Here is a 16,034-nt window from a genome sequence, read left to right as displayed (position 1 = left end):
ATCCCAAACTCCCCAAATTAGCCCCAAAACTTGAAAATTCAGCCCAAAATTAGCCCCAAAAGCCAAGAATTCACCCCAAAATCCCAAAATTCAGCCCAAAATCCCAAAATTCAGCCCAAAATCCCCCAAATTAGCCCCAAACACCAAAAGCCTGAAAATTCTTCCCAAAATTCACCCCAAAACCCCAAAATTCACCCCAAAACCCCAAAATTCACCCCAAAATCGCCCCCAAACCACCAAAATTACCCCAAAATTACAACAAAACCCCAAAATAAACCCCAAAATTAACCTCAGGACCCCAAAATTCCCCCAAAAAATCCCCAAATTGCCCCAAAATTACCCCAAATTCAGCCCCAAACCTCCCAAAATCGCCCCAAATTCATCCAAAAACCCCCAAAATAACCCAAAAATCACCTCAAATTCCCCAAAAATCCCCCAAAATAACCCCAAATCCACCCCAAATCTCCTCCAGACCCCCAGAACCTCCCAAAGAATCCCAAAATCCCCTAAAAAACCCCAAATTGCCCCAAAATTACGCCAAATTCAGCCCCAAACCTCCCAAAATCGCCCCAAATTCATCCAAAAATCCCCCAAAATTAACCCAAAATAACCCCAAATTCCCCCAAAATCACCCCAAATCCACCCCAAATCTCCTCCAAATCCCCAGAACCTCCCAAAGAATCCCAAAATCCCCAAAAAAACCCCAAATTTCCCCCAAAATTCCCCAAATTTCGCTTCCCGTACCTCCGCGCTCTGAGCCGTGGGAAAGCGGCGCCGCTTTATGAATGGGAGGTGGGCGTGGCCTCGAGGGGGCGTGGCCTGGAGTGGGCGTGGCTTCGGCCGGAAAGAAGTTGTGAATGGGAAAGGGGCGTGGCCTGGAGTGGGCGTGGCTTCGGCCAATGGGAAAGGGGCGGGGCTTGGAGGAGGGAGGGAATTTGGGGAGAATTTGGGGAATTTTGGGGGAATTTTGAGGGAATTTGGGGCTTTTGGGGGAATTTGGGGGAATTTTGGGTGAAATTTGGGGTTTTTTGGGTGAATTTTGAGGCAAATTTGGGGTTTTTGGGGAAAATTTGGGGGTTTTGGGGGGAAATTTTGGGAATTATGGGGGAATTTGGAGGAATTTTGGGTGAATTTTGAGGGAATTTTGGGTGAAATTTGGGGGAATTTGGGGTTTTTGGGTGAAATTTCAGGGAATTTTGGGAGGAAATTTGGGATTTTTTGGGGGAAATTGGGGGTCCTGGTGAGAAATTTGGGGTTTTTTGGGTGAAATTTGGGGGAATTTTGGGGTTTTTGGGTGGCAATTTGGGATTTTTTGGGGAAATTAGTGTGAAATTTGAGGGAATTTGGGGGTTTTGGGGGAAATTTTGGGGTTTTGGGGGAATTTTGGGCAATTTGGGGTTTTTTGGAAATTAGTGTGAATTGAGGGAATTTGGGGTTTTGGGGGAAATTTGGGGGTTTTGGGTGGAATTTGGAATTTTGAGGGGAAATTTGGGGTTTTTGGGGAAATTTGGGGTTTTGGGGGAAATTTGGGGGAATTTTGGGGTTTTCGGTGAATTTGGGGATTTTTGGGGGTTCTGGTGAGAAATTTGGGGGAATTTTGGAGGAAATTTGGGTTTTTTTGGGGAATTTTGGGGTTTTTTGGGGAAATTTGGGGAAAATTTGGGTGGTTTTGGGTGAAATTTTGGGGGTTTTGGGTGAAATTTGGACTTTTTGGGGGGAAATTGGGGATTTTTGGGGGAAATTTGGTGGAAATTTGGGATTTTTGGGTGAAATTTGGGATTTTTTGGGGGAAATTTGGGATTTTTTGGGTGAAATTTGGGGTTTTTGGGGTAATTTTGGGGCCAATTTGAGGAGATCTTGGTGACCTCAGAGCCAATTTTGGGGCTAATTAGCAGCAAGACCTGTGAATAACTAATTAGCTGATTAATTAATTAACTAATGAGCTAATTAGCTAATTGAAGAGGAATTTCAGTGACAATTTTAGGGCTAATTTGGGGAAAAATCTCACTAACTATAACCATTTTGGGGCTAATTAGTGGCAAAATCTCTAAATAACTAATTGAGGAATTAACAGTTTAACTAATTAACAAAATAACTAACTAATTAGCTAATTAAGGAAGAGTTTTAATGACTTTGGAGACAATTTTGGGGCTAATTTGGGGACTAACCTCATTAACTACAATAACCATTGGGTGGCTAATGAAGGGTTAGCTCTGCTGGTAGCTAATTACCGAGTCGATGAGTTAATTAATGAGTTAATTAGCTAATTAACAGGCCGTTTAACGAACCCCAGATGCCCCCAGGACTCTCCATTTCCAGGTTTAAATCCTCCAGCCTGAGCTGGAACTAATTACTGAACTAGTTAAGAGTACAGATAACTAATTACTGAGTTAATTACCGAGTTAATGAGTTAATTACTGAGTTAATTAGCTAATTAACAGGCCGTTTAACGAACCCCAGATACCCCCAGGACTCTCCATTTCCTGGTTCGAATCCTCCAGCCTGAGCTGGAACTAATTACTGAACTAATTAACTGTACAGATAACTAATTACTGGATTAACTAACGAGTCAATGAGTTAATTAATTAATTAATTAGCTAATTAACAGGCCGTTTAACGAACCCCAGATACCCCAAAATCTCCCCCTTTCCGGGTTCGAATCCTCCAGCCTGAGCTGGAACTAATTACTGAGCTAGTTAACAGTACAGATAACTAATTACTGAGTCAATTACCGAATCAAGGACCACACTAATTAATTAATTAGCTAATTAACAGGCCATTTAACGAACCCCAGATACCCCCAAGGTTCCCCATTTCCGGGTTCGAATCCTCCAGCCTGAGCTGTAATTAAGTACTGAGCTAACTAACTATACAGCTAACTAATTACTGAGTCAATTACCGAGTCGATGAGTTAATTAATGAGTTAATTAGCTAATTAACAGGCTGTTTAATGAACCCCAGATACCCCCAGGACTCTCCATTTCTGGGTTCAAATCCTCCAGCCTGAGCTGGAACTAATTACTGAACTAGTTAACAGTACAGATAACTAATTACTGAGTCAATTACCGAGTCAAGGACCACATTAATTAACTAATTAGCTAATTAACAGGCCGTTTAACGAACCCCAGATACCCCAAAATCTCCCCATTTCCAGGTTCGAATCCTCCCGCCTGAGCTGGAACTAATTACTGAGCTAGTTAACAGTACAGATAACTAATTACTGAGTCAATTACCGAGTCAAGGACCACATTAATTAACTAATTAGCTAATTAACAGGCCGTTTAACGAACCCCAGATGCCCCCAGCACTCCCCATTTCCGGGTTCGAATCCTCCCGCCGCAGCCAAAGCCCGCAGCTGCTGCCGCAGCGCCTCCTGCTGGTCAGAGCCGAGACACGGAACCAGCCTGCGGGAATGAGTTAATTAGCGCGTTAATTGGGGCGGGAATTGGTTAATTGGGGTGGAGGTTAATTGGTTGGGGTTCGGGGTGATAATTGGGTGTTAATTGGGGTGTTAATTGGGTGTTAATTGGGGTGGGAAAGGGTTGATTAATTGGGGTTGGGATGCAGAATTGGGGTGGGAAATTGGGGGAAAAGGTAATTAATTAGGGAGTTAATTGGGGCGGGAATTGGTTAATTGGGGTGGGGTTAATTGGTTGGGGGTTGGGGTGTTAATTGGTTGGGGTTTGGGGTGTTAATTGGGTGTTAATTGGGGTGGGAAGGGTTAATTAATTGGGGTTGGGATGCAGAATGGACTGAAAATTGGGGGAAAGGTAATTAATTAGGGAGTTAATTGGGGCGGGAATTGGTTAATTGGGGTGGAGGTTAATTGGTTGGGGTTTGGGGTGTTAATTGGTTGGGGTTTGGGTGTTAATTGGGGTGTTAATTGGGGTGGGAAGGGTTAATTAATTGGGGTTGGGATGCTGAATGGTGGGAAATTGGGGGAAAAGTTAATTAATTAGGGAGTTAATTAGGGCGGGAATTGGTTAATTGGGGTGGAGGTTAATTGGTTGGGGCTTGGGGTGTTAATTGGTTGGGGTTTGGGGTGTTAATTGGGTGTTAATTGGGTGTTAATTGGGGTGGGAAGGGTTGATTAATTGGGGTTGGGATGTAGAATTGGGGTGGGAAATTGGGGGAAAGGTAATTAATTAGGGAGTTAATTGGGGTGGGAATTGGTTAATTGGGGTGAGGTTAATTGGTTGGGGTTTGGGGTGTTAATTGGTTGGGGTTGGGGGTGTTAATTGGGTGTTAATTGGGGTGGGAAGGGTTAATTAATTGGGGTTGGGATGCTGAATGGGAATGAAATTGGGGGAAAAGGTAATTAATTAGGGTGTTAATTGGGGCGGGAATTGGTTAATTGGGGGTGAGGTTAATTGGTTGGGGTTTGGGGTGTTAATTGGTTGGGGCTGGGGGTGTTAATTGGGTGTTAATTGGGGTGGGAAGGGTTGATTAATTGGGGTTGGGATGCAGAATGGGAATGAAATTGGGGAAAAAGGTAATTAATTAGGGCGTTAATTGGGGCGGGAATTGATTAATTGGGGATGGGAGGTTAGTTTGGGTTGGGAGGGAAAGGGTTAATTAATCGGGGTGTTAATTGGGGATGGAAAAAGTGTTAATTAATTGGGGTTGGGATGCTGAATGGGTGGGAAATTGGGGGAAAAGGTAATTAATTAGGGAGTTAATTAGGGTGGGAATTGGTTAATTGGAGTGGGGAGGGAAGGGGTGATTAGTTAGGGGTTTGGGGTGTTAATTGGGTGTTAATTGGGGTGTTAATTGGGGTGTTAATTGGGGTGGGAAAGGGTTAATTAATTGGGGTTGGGATGCAGAATTGGGGTGGGAAATTGGGGGAAAAGTTAATTAATTAGGGTGTTAATTAGGGTGGGAATTGATGAATTGGGGATGGGCGGTTAGTTTGGGTTGGGAGGGAAAGGGTTAATTAATTGGGGTGTTAATTGGGGTGGGAAGGGTTGAGGATGTAGAATGGGTGGGAAATTGGGGGAAAAGTTAATTAATTAGGGCGTTAATTGGGGCGGGAATTGGTTGATTGGGGTGGAGGTTAATTGGTTGGGGTTTGGGGTGTTAATTGGTTGGGGCTGGGGGTGTTAATTGGGTGTTAATTGGGGTGGGAAGGGTTAATTAATTGGGGTTGGGGATGTAGAATGGGAATGAAATTGGGGGAAAAGTTAATTAATTAGGGAGTTAATTGGGGCCGGAACTGGTTAATTGGGGTGGGGAGGGAAGGGGTGATTAGTTAGGGGTTGGGGTGTTAATTGGGGTGTTAATTGGGTGTTAATTGGGGTGGGAAGGGTTGATTAATTGGGGTTGGGGATGTAGAATGGTGGGTCTGGGGGTAATTAATTAGGGATAATTAATTAATTTTGGGAGAAGTTAATTTGGGGTAATTAGGGGATAATTAGGGGAGATGTTTTGGTTAATTTGGGGTAATTAATTAGGGCTAATTAGGGTTAATCTGGTGAGAGGTTTCAGGGTTAATCCAGGGAGGGCTCTGAGGGTAATTAATGACTTAATTAGGGGTAATTAATTAGGGCTAATTAGGGTTAATTTGGGGAGGGCTCTGGAGGTAATTAACGACTTAATTGGGGTAATTAATTAGGGCTAATTAGGTTAATTTGGTGAAGGTTTCAGGGTAAATTCAGGCAGGGATCTGAGGGTAATTAATGACTTAATTAGGGGTAATTAATTAGGGGTAATTAATTAATTTGGGGAGAAGTTAATTTGGGGTAATTAGGGGATAATTTGGGGAGGTGTTTCAGTTAATTTGGGGTAATTAATTGGGGGTAATTAATTGGGGGTAATTAGGGATAATTTGGGGTAATTAGGAGGTAATTAGGGGTAATTAATTAGGGGTAATTAGGTTAATTTGGTGCGAGGTTTTAGGGTTAATTTGGGGAGGGATCTGGGGGTAATTAATGAATTAATTAGCGGTAATTAATTAGGGCTAATTAGGGCAATCTGGTGCGAGGTTTTAGGATTAATTCAGGGAGGGATCTGAGAGTAATTAATGAATTAATTAGCGGTAATTAATTAGGGCTAATTAGGTCAATTTGGTGAGGAGTTTCAGGGTTAATTCAGGGAGGGCTCTGAGAGTAATTAATGACTTAATTAGGGGTAATTAATTAGGGGTAATTAGGGTTAATTCGGGGAGGGCTCTGGGGGTAATTAATGAATTAATTATGGGTAATTAATTAGGGCTAATTAGGTTAATTTGATGAGGAGTTTTAGGGTAAATTCAGGGAAAGATCTGAGGGTAATTAATGACTTAATTAGCAGTAATTAATTAGGGCTAATTAGGGTTAATTCCGGGAGGGATCTGAGGTTAATTAACGACTCAATTAGCGCTAATTAACGCGTTAATTAAGGAGGTTCTCACGTGGGAAGCTCCAGCAGCAAAGTGGCTCCAGGAGCAGCGAGAGATCCCAGCTGGGCAGTGAGGGGCAGAGACCTGAGTCATTAGTTAATTAGTTAATTAGGGCTAATTAGTGACCTGACAGACCCCAGACCTGAGTGATTAGTTAATTAGAGACTCATTAATTAATTACAAACCCCCTTAGGGAGCTGATAGACCCCAGACCTGAGTCATTAGTTAATTAGGGGCTAATTAGTTAATTACAGACCCCCTTAGGGAGCTGACAGAGCCCAGACCTGAGCAATTAGTTAATTAGGGCTAATTAGTTAATTACAGACCCCAGACCTGAGCAATTAGTTAATTAGGGGCTAATTAATTAATCACAGAGCTAGTTAGGGAGCTGACAGACCCCAGACCTGATTAATTCGTTAATTAGAGACCAATTAGTTAATTACCAAGCTAGTTAGGGAGCTGACAGACCCCAGACCTGAATAATTAGTTAATTAGGGGCTAATTAGTTAATCACAGAGCTCATTAGGGAGCTGACAGAGCCCAGACCTGAGCAATTAGTTAATTAGGGCTAATTAGTTAATTACAGACCCCACAAAACCAAAATCCCCTCAAATCCTCCCCAAATCACCCCAAAATGTCCCAAAATCCCCCAAAAAAACCCACAAATCCCCTCCAAAATCCCCAAAATCAACCCAAATCACCCCAAAAACCTCACAAAATGTCCCAAAAACCCCCAAAATGTCCCAAATCACCCCAAAAAACCCACAAAATGTCCCCAAATGCCCCAAAATCCCCTCAAATCCTCCCCAAATCACCCCAAAATGTCCCAAAATCCCCCAAAAAACCCTCAAATCACTCCAAAAACATCCCAAATCACCCCAAAAACCCAAAAACCTCCAAATTCCTCCAAAATCACCCCCAAAACCCCAAAATGTCCCCAAAATCCCCCAAATGTCCCCAAAATCCCCCAAACTCTCCCAAAATCACCCCCAAATCATCCCAAATCCCCCAAATCACCCCAAAAATCCCAGAAAATGTCCCAAACTCACCCCAAAATCCCCCAAAAAACCCAAAATTCACCCCAAAATCATCCCAAAAACCACAAAATTCACCCCAAAAACCCCACAAAATCCCCCCAAATCTCCCAAAATCATCCCAAATCACCCCAAAATATCCCAAAATCACCCCAAAATGTCCCAAAAATCACCCCAAAAACCCCAAAATGTCCCAAAATCATCCCAAATTCATCCCCAATCACCCCAAAAACCCCACAAAATGTCCCAAAAAGTCCCAAAATCATCCCAAATGATCCCAAAAACCCCACAAAATGTCCCAAAATCCCCTCAAATCCTCCCCAAATCACCCCAAAATCCCCCAAAATCACCCCAAAAACCCCAAATCACTCCAAAATCCACAAAAACTCCCCCCAAATCATTCAAAATCCCCCAAAATGTCCCAAAATCACCTCAAAACCCCCAAAAAGTCCCAAATCCTCCCCAAAATGCCCCAAAATCATCCCAAATCACCCCAAAAACCCCAGAAAATGTCCCAAACTCACCCCAAAATCAACCCCAAAAACCCCAAAATTCACCCCAAAAACCCCCAAATTCCCCAAAATCATCCCAAATTCCAAAACCCCCATAAATGTCCCAAAATTCACCCCAAAATCACCCAAAATTCACCCCAAAATCACCCAAAATTTACCCAAAATAACCCAAAATTCACCCCAAAATCACCCAAAATTACCCCAAAATTCAAGCCAAAATCCCAAAATCCCAAATTTCCCCAAAATTCACCCCAAAATCACCCCAAAAACCCCATAAAATGTCCCAAAATTCCCCTAAATCCCAAATTCCCCCAAAATTCCCCAAAATCCCAAAACCCAAAATCCCCCCAAAACACCCCAAAATCACCCAAAATCCCCAAAATTCACCCCAAAATCTACCCAAAATCCCCTAAATCCCCCAAAATCACCCCAAAATCTCCCCAAAATTCACCCCAAAACTCTACCTTCCCAAAATCCCCAAATTCCCCCAAACCCAAAATTCCCCCCAAAAACCCCCAAATCACCCCAAAACCCCCAAAATTCACCCCAAAAAATCCCAAAATCCCCCAAATTCCCCCAAAATCTTCCCCAAAATGTCCCCAAATCACTCCAAAATCCCCCAAATCACCCCAAAAACCCCAAAATCTTCCCCAAAATTCTCAATCTCACCTCCAGCCCAGCACGAGCAGCTGGCAAAGCCCCCCGAGGCGATTTTGGGGCATTTTGGGGATTTTTGGGATTCCCGAGGAGCTCAGCAAGGGCAGGAAGCAGATGGGGATGGGCAGGAGAGCCACGGGACCTGCGGGGTGGAAATTTGGGAATTTTTGGGATATTTTGGGATATTTTGGGATTTAGAGGGATTTGGGGGGAATTTTGGGGAGTTTTGGGAGGATTTTTGGGAGATTTAGGGTGGATTTTGGGGAGTTTGAGAGCAATTTGGGGAGATTTTGGGGGATTTGGGGTGATTTTGGGGAGATTTGGGGTAAATTTTGGGGATTTAGGGTAAACTTTGAGGATTTGGGATAAATTTCTGGAGGTTTTGGGGATTTGGGGGGAATTTGGGAGATTTGGGGTGGATTTTGGGTGTATTTGGGAGGATTTTGGGGGATTTTGGGGAGTTTTGGAGAGATTTGGAGGGATTTTGGGACAATTTGGGGAGTTTGGGGGAATTTGGGGAGTTTTGAGAGATTTGGGGGAAAATTTGAGGGAGTTTTGGGATTTTGGGGTCCTGGGGGAGGATTTGGGGAGTTTTGGGGTAAATTTGGGGGGATTTTGGGGTAAATTTGGGGAGGTTTTTGAATGATTTGAGGTAAATTTTGGGAAGTTCAAAGGATTTGGGGGATTTGGGGTAAATTTGGGGAGATTTGGGAGGATTTTTGGGAGATTTTGGGGGGTTTTGGCTGATTTGGGGGAGATTTTGGGACATTTTATGGGGATTTTGGGAGATTTTGGGGTAAATTTGGGGAGTTTTGGGGTAAATTTCAGGAGGTTCGAAGGATTTGGGCGATTTAGGGTAAATTTTAGGGGATTTGGGGTAAATTTGGGGAGGATTGGGGATAAATTTTGGGAGATTTGGGGGATTTAGGGTCAATTTTGGGAGGTTTTTGGGGGAATTTGAGGTAAATTTCAGGAGGTTTGAAGGATTTAGGGTAAATTTTAGGGGATTTGGGGTAAATTTGGGGAGGATTGGGGGGATTTGGGATCAATTTTGGGAGATTTAGGGTAAATTTTGGGAGGTTTTTGGGGTTTTTGGGGTAAATTTTGGGGTAAATTTGGGAGGTTTTTGGGGTTTTTGGGGGTAAATTTGGGGAGTTTTGGGGGGGAATTTTGGGGGATTTGGGATAAATTTTGGGGTAAATTTGGGGAGTTTTTGGGGTAAATTTGGGGAGTTTTTTGGGGTAAACTTTGGGGAGTTTTTTGGGGTAAATTTGGGGAGGTTTTTGGGGTAAATTTTGGGATAAATTTGGGGTTTTTTGGGATCTCTCACTCACCCAGTGGATCTGAATCATCCTGGCTTTGGGTCTTGGGGGAGAATTGATCCCCAATTTTGGGGTTTTTACCCCAATTTTTGGGGTTTTTATCCCCTTTTTTGGTGTTTTTATTCTCATTTTTGGAGTTTTGATCCCAATTTTTGGGGTTTTCCTCCGAATTTTTGGGGTTTTCATGCCCTTTTTCGGGGTTTGGATCCCAATTTTTGGGGTTTTGAGCCAAATTTTTGGGGTTTTGCTCCGAATTTTGGGGTTTGGATCCCGAATTTGGGGTCAGCAGTTCGTCCAGCAGAGAAGAGAGAAATTCCTGGGAAATCTCTGTGGCTGTCTGGGGTTGGGAGAGAAAAAAATCCCAAAATATTCCCAAAATAATCCCCAAAAAAATCCCAAAAAAATCCCAAAATAATCCCCAAAAAAATCCCCAAATAATCCCAAAATAATCCCCCAAAAAAAAGCCAAAATAATCCCCAAATCCTTCCCAAAATGACCCCAAAACAAACCCCAAAAGAACCTCAAATCTGCCCAAAAATAATCCCAAATATTCCCCAAAATGACCCAAAAACTTCCCCAAAAACTCCCAATATCTCCCTAAAAACCTCCCAAATTCCCTCAAAAAAATCCCAAAATCTCCAAAAAATCCCAAAATTCCCCAAATCCCCTAAAAAACTACCCAAAAATCCCCCAAAATCCCCCCAAAAACATCCCAAATACCCCAAAAAACCCCAAATCCCCAAACCCTCAATTTCCCCAAATCCCAAAATTCCCCAAAATCTTCCCAAAACCCCCAAATTCCTCAAATCTCCATCCTAAATCCACCCCAAAAAACTCCTCAAATCCGCCCTAAATCTCCCAAAATCCCCCAAATTCCCCCAGAAAACCCCAAAATTCCCCAAATCTCCTAAAAAACTCCCTTAAAAAAACCCTAAATTCCCCTAAAAAATCCCAAAATCTCCCAAAAAAACCCCAAAATCCCCCCAAAAAACATCCCAAATACCCCAAAAAAACCCAAATTCCCCCAAATCCCCAAACCCTCAATTTCCCCAAATTCTCCAAATCCCCCAAATTCCCCCAAAATTCCCCAAAAAATCCCCAAAAACCCCCAAAAATCCCCAAAAAATCCCCAAAAACCCCAAAAATCCCCAACCTCTCACCTTTCCCTTCGCCTCCCTCTGCAGCCCGAAGCTCACGAAAGGTCCTATCGCGAGATCTCCCCAGTAACCCGCCGGTGACGTCATCCTCCCGTCCTGGCCAGCGACACGTGACTTTGGGGACACTTTGGGGACACTTTGGGGACACTTTGGGGACACTTTTGGGACACTCGGGGACGTTTGGGGGCACTTTGGGGACACTCGGGGACATCTGGGGAGATTTGGGGATATTTGGGGACACTTTGGGACACTTTGGGGACACTTTGGGGACACTTGGGGACACTTTGGAGACACTTTGGGGACACTTTGGGGACACTCGGGGACACCTGGGGATAATTGGGGACACTTTGGGGACACTTGAGGACACTTGGGGACACTCTGGGGACACTTTGGGGACACTTTGGGGACATTTGGGGACACTCGGGGACACTCGGGGACACTTCTGGGGACACCTGGGGATACTTGGGGACACTTTGGGGACACTCGGGGACACTTTGGGGACACTTTGGGACACTTTGGGGACACTTTGGGGACACCTGGGGATACTCGGGGATACTTGGGGACACTTTGGGGACACTCCGGGGACACGCTGGGGACACTCGGGGACACTTTGGAGACACTCAGGGACACTTTGGGGACACTTTGGGACATTTGGGGACACTTGGGGACACTTTGGGGACACTTTTGGGGACATCTGGGGACACTTTGGGGGCACTTGGGGACATTTGGGGACACTTTGGGGACACTCGGGGATACTTTGGGACACCTTGGGGACATTGGGGACACGCTGGGGACACTTGGGGACACTCTGGGGACACTCAGGGACACTCTGGGGACACTTTTGGGGACACTTGGGGACACTTTGGGGACACTTTGGGGACACCTGGGGACACTCGGGGACACTTTGGGGACATTTGGGGACACTCTGGGGACACCTTGGGGACACCTGGGGACACTTGGGGACACTTTGGGGACACTTTGGGGACACCTGGGGACACTTGGGGACACTCGGGGACACTTTGGGGACACTTTGGGGACACCTGGGGACACTCGGGGACACTTTGGGGACATTTGGGGACACTCTGGGGACACTTGGGGACACCTTGGGGACACCTGGGGATACTTGGGGACACTCGGGGACACTTTGGGACACTCTGGGGACACTTTGGGGACACTTTGGGACACTCGGGGACACTCTGGGGACCTTTGGGGACATTCGGGGACACTCGGGGACACAGACTCACGGCTCTGGGGTGGCGCTCGCTCAGCAGGGTGACGTTGCCGATGTCACCTCCTCCCCCGAACGCGTCGCTGCTTTGTCGCCAGCGGCTGAACTCGGCTGGGGACAGCGAGGTGGCCTTGGGGACAGCAGAGGGGACAGCAGAGGGGACAGCTGAGGAGCGCCGGGATGTCCCCAAGGCCACCTCGGTGTCCCCAAGGGTCACCAACATGTCCCCAAGGCCACCTCGGTTTCCTCAAGTGTCACCAAGGATCCCCAGTGTCCCCTCGGTGTCCCCAGGTGTCTCCCTGTCCTCCCCGGTGTCCCCAAGGTGTCCCCAGATGTCCTCCGGTGTCCCCCAAGTGTCCCCAAGGAGCCCCAGGATGTCCCCAAGGATCCCTCGGGTGGTGTGGTGTTTTGTGGGTGGGTGTGGTGGTGTGTGTTTGTTGGTGTTGGTGTTGTTGTGTGGTGTTGGTGTGGGTGTGGTCGGTGTCCCCATTGTCCCCCCAGGATGTCCCCAAGGACTCCCCGGTGTCTCCCGGTGTCCCTCCCCGGTGTCCCGGCTGTCCCGGCTGTCCCCCGGTGTCCCTCCCGAGCTGTCCCCGTTGTCCCCATTGTCCCCATTATCCCCCCGCTGTCCCTCCCGGTTGTCCCCGCTGTCCCCGCCGTCCTACCGGGCTGTCCCGGTGTCCCCATTATCCCCCCGCTGTCCCCCCTGTCCCTCCCCGCTGTCCCTCCCGGGATGTCCCGCTGTCCCCGCTGTCCCCGCTGTCCCTCCCCGCTGTCCCTGCTGTCCCCGGTGTCGCCAGTGTTACCCCTCGTGGCTGCAGCGCCATCCGCAGCTCCCAGTCAGCCACAGCCGCTCTGCTCTCGTACCGAGCGCCCAGCCGCCGCCGCAGCCGCCAGTCCCAGCCCGGGGGGCCCGGGGGACGATCCGGGGACAGTTCCGCTCCCGGTGACACTCCCGGTGCGGGTGTCGCTCCCGGTGACACTCCCGGTGCCGGTGTCGCTCCCGGTGACAGTCCCGGTGCCGGTGTCGCTCCCGGTACCGGCAGCGCTCGCTCCCAGCGCCGCAGAACGGCTTCGAGCGCATCGCGGTCACGGCACTGCGGGAGAGAGGAACCGGGAGCGGGTAGCCCCGCTGTGTCCAAACCCCGTTCCCGGTCACTCCCGGTCCCTCCCAGCCCCGTTCCCGGTCCCTCCCAGTGTGTCCAGTATACCCAAACCCCGTTCCCGGTCACTCCCGGTGTGTCCAGTATACCCAAACCCCGTTCCCGGTCACTCCCGGTCCCTCCCAGCCCCGTTCCCGGTCACTCCTGGTGTTCCCGATCATTCCCGGTCACTCCCATCCCCATTACCGGTCACTCCCGGCATGTCCAAACCCCGTTCCCGGTCCCTCCCGGTGTTCCCGGTCCCTCCCGCTATATTCCAGCCCCATTCCCGGTCCCTCCCGCTCCCTCCCATCCCCATTACCGGTCCCTCCCGGTGTTCCCGCTCCCTCCCGGTCCCTTCCATCCCCGTTCCCGGTCCCTCCCGGTGCTCCCGGTCGCTCCCGGTGTTGCCGACCTTCATGAGGCTCAGATCCACGAAGCCGCGCCGCTCCCCGCCGACCCACCGGCGCAGTCTCGCCGCCGCTCCCCGCAGCACCTCCGCCGTGGCTGCCCGGAGGCTACCGGAGCCCAGCAGCTCCAGCATGGTGGCGGCGCGGGCTGCAAACACCCAAAATCACCGGGAAATCATGGAAAATCACCGGGAAATCACCGGGAGTAACCGGTACCTTCGGCTCGGGGGCGATCCGGGCATTCCAGGGCGAGCAGGAGGAAGAGGAGCTGCCGAGCTACCGACTCGGGGTTGTGCTCGGCGACGAATAGCTGGGGGACGGAGGGATCCGGTAGCACCGGGAGGGATCCGGTAGCACCGGGAGAACACCGAGAAACCAAGCCGGGAGCCCCGCCGGGATCGCAGTACCGGATCCGGTAAACTGATCTCGCCAACCCCTCAGCATTTCTCCTCACAGTTTCCCTTCACAATTTTCTCTCCCGGTTTTCCCCTCACGATTTCTCCTCCTGCTTTCCCCTCACAGTTTCCCCTCACGATTTCCCTCCCGCCTTTCCCCTCACGCTTTCTTTCCCGCTTTCCCCTCACAGTTTCCCCACACAATTTTCCCTTCCGCTTTTCCCTCAGTTTCTCCACACAATATCTCCTCCCGCTTTCCCCTCACAATTTCCCCTCCCGGTTGTCCCTCCCGCTTTCTTTTCCACTTTTCCCTCACAATTTCCCCTCATAATTTCACCTGCCGCTTTTCCCTTCCGCTTTCCCCTCACAGTTTTCCCTCATGATTTCCCTCCCGCCTTTTCCCCTCACGCTTTTCCCTCCCGCTTTCCCCTCACAGTTTCCCCACACAATTTTCCCTCCTGCTTTTCCCTCAGTTTCCCCACACGATATCTCCTCCCGCTTTCCCCTCCCGCTTTTCCCTCACGATTTCCCTCCCGCCTTTTCCCTCCCGGTTTCTCCTCCCGCCTTCCCCTCATGATTTCTCTCCCTCTTTCTCCTCACAGTTTTCCCTCATGATTTCCCTCCCGCTTTCCCCTCACAAATTTCTCTCTCTCTTTCTCCTCCCGCTTTCCCCTCACAGTTTCTCCTCCCGGTTTCCCCTCATGATTTCCCTCCTGCTTTTTCCCTCCCGCTTTTCCCTCAGTTTCCCCACACAATATCTCCTCCCCCTTTCCCCTCACAATTTCCCCTCCCGGTTTTCCTCCCGCTTTCCCCTCATGATTTCCCCTCATAACTTCACCTCCCGCTTTTCCCTCCTGATTTCCCTCCCGCCTTTTCCCTCCCGGTTTTCCCCTCACAGTTTCCCCACAAAATTTTCCCTCCCTTTCTCCTCCCGCTTTCCCCTCATGATTTCCCCACACAATTTTCCTTCCCGCTTTCCCCTCATGATTTCCCCACACAATTTTCCCTCCCGCTTTCCCCACACAATTTTCCCTCCCGCTTTCCCCTCACAATTTCCCCTCATGATTTCCGTCCCGCCTTTTCCCTCCCGGTTTTCCCCTCCCGCTTTCCGCTCACAGTTTCCCCACACAATTTTCCCTCAGTTTCCCCACACGATATCTCCTCCCGGTTTCCCTACCGTCACGGAGCGGGAAGGCTCCCGGCGCGCCCGAGCCGCGGTCATTAACAAATGCCGACCCTCGGCCGCCCCGACCAGCAGCACCGCAGCCTCCGCCGCCGGGTCCAGCTCCGCCGGGACTGCGGGGAACGTGAGTTACCGGAGAGATCCCGGCGTTACCGGAGAAATCCCGGGGTTTGGAGGCTCACGGTGTTGGCGGAGATCCATGGCCGGGGAGATTCCCCACCAGCAAACGGTGCCCATGGCTTCTTCCAGCGCGGCCGCCATGGCGAGACCTTCACGGAGCCCTCACGGATTAATCACGGAGCTTTCACGGTTCCCTCACGGGTTAATCACGGAGCTTTCACGGTTCCCTCACGGGTTAATCACGGTTTTCCCTCACGGTTTCCCCTCACGGATCTCTCGCGGTTCCCTCACGGTTTCTCCTCCCCGTTTCCCCTCACGGTTTCCCCTCACGGTTTTTCCTTACGGATCTCTCACGGTTCCCTCTCAGGGTTTGCCCTCACGGATCTCTCGCGGTTCCCTCCCGGTTTCCCCTCACGGCTCCCTCACGGTTTCCCCTCACGGATCTCTCGCGGTTCCCTCACGGTTTTTCCCTCACGGTTTCCCCTCACGGATCTCTCG

The 16,034-nt window shown here is 48.8% G+C and overlaps 1 protein-coding gene across 2 annotated transcripts; it reads right to left on the bottom strand.

Moving 5' to 3' along the window:
* Positions 1 to 3,150: 3,150 nt before the first annotated feature.
* On the bottom strand, positions 3,151 to 15,893 carry DNAAF3 (dynein axonemal assembly factor 3). Of its 2 annotated transcripts, XM_085045335.1 has the most exons (11): positions 15,599 to 15,893; positions 15,411 to 15,529; positions 14,055 to 14,148; positions 13,844 to 13,986; positions 13,093 to 13,383; positions 12,303 to 12,416; positions 11,062 to 11,154; positions 9,914 to 10,238; positions 8,592 to 8,721; positions 6,389 to 6,460; positions 3,151 to 3,404 (listed from the first exon to the last, which is right to left on the bottom strand). In XM_085045335.1, the coding sequence occupies exons 1-11, from the start codon at positions 15,675 to 15,677 to the stop codon at positions 3,266 to 3,268; spliced, it is 1,599 nt and encodes a 532-aa protein (XP_084901461.1). In that variant the 5' UTR covers positions 15,678 to 15,893; the 3' UTR covers positions 3,151 to 3,265. The 2 variants fall into 2 exon arrangements, with proteins under 2 accessions (XP_084901461.1, XP_084901462.1); XM_085045336.1 differs by lacking the exon at positions 11,062 to 11,154.
* Between the last annotated feature and the right edge of the window lie 141 nt (positions 15,894 to 16,034).

The sequence above is a fragment of the Lichenostomus cassidix genome, unplaced genomic scaffold, assembly GCF_008360975.1.
Source record: "Lichenostomus cassidix isolate B80296 unplaced genomic scaffold, HeHo_3.0 HiC_scaffold_38, whole genome shotgun sequence".
In the NCBI taxonomy this organism is placed as follows: Eukaryota; Metazoa; Chordata; class Aves; order Passeriformes; family Meliphagidae; genus Lichenostomus; species Lichenostomus cassidix.
This window is presented reverse-complemented; position numbering and strand designations above follow the sequence as displayed.

Bases quoted from the DNA above. Each gene is read 5' to 3' on its own strand.
- DNAAF3 (XM_085045335.1), bottom strand. From the start codon at position 15,677: ATGGCGGCCGCGCTGGAAGAAGCCATGGGCACCGTTTGCTGGTGGGGA. The intron at 15,530-15,598 runs GTGAGCCTCCAA...CGTTCCCCGCAG, and splicing joins CATGGATCTCCGCCAACACC to TCCCGGCGGAGCTGGACCCG. The intron at 13,987-14,054 runs GTACCGGTTACT...GGGTGTTTGCAG, and splicing joins GGATCGCCCCCGAGCCGAAG to CCCGCGCCGCCACCATGCTG.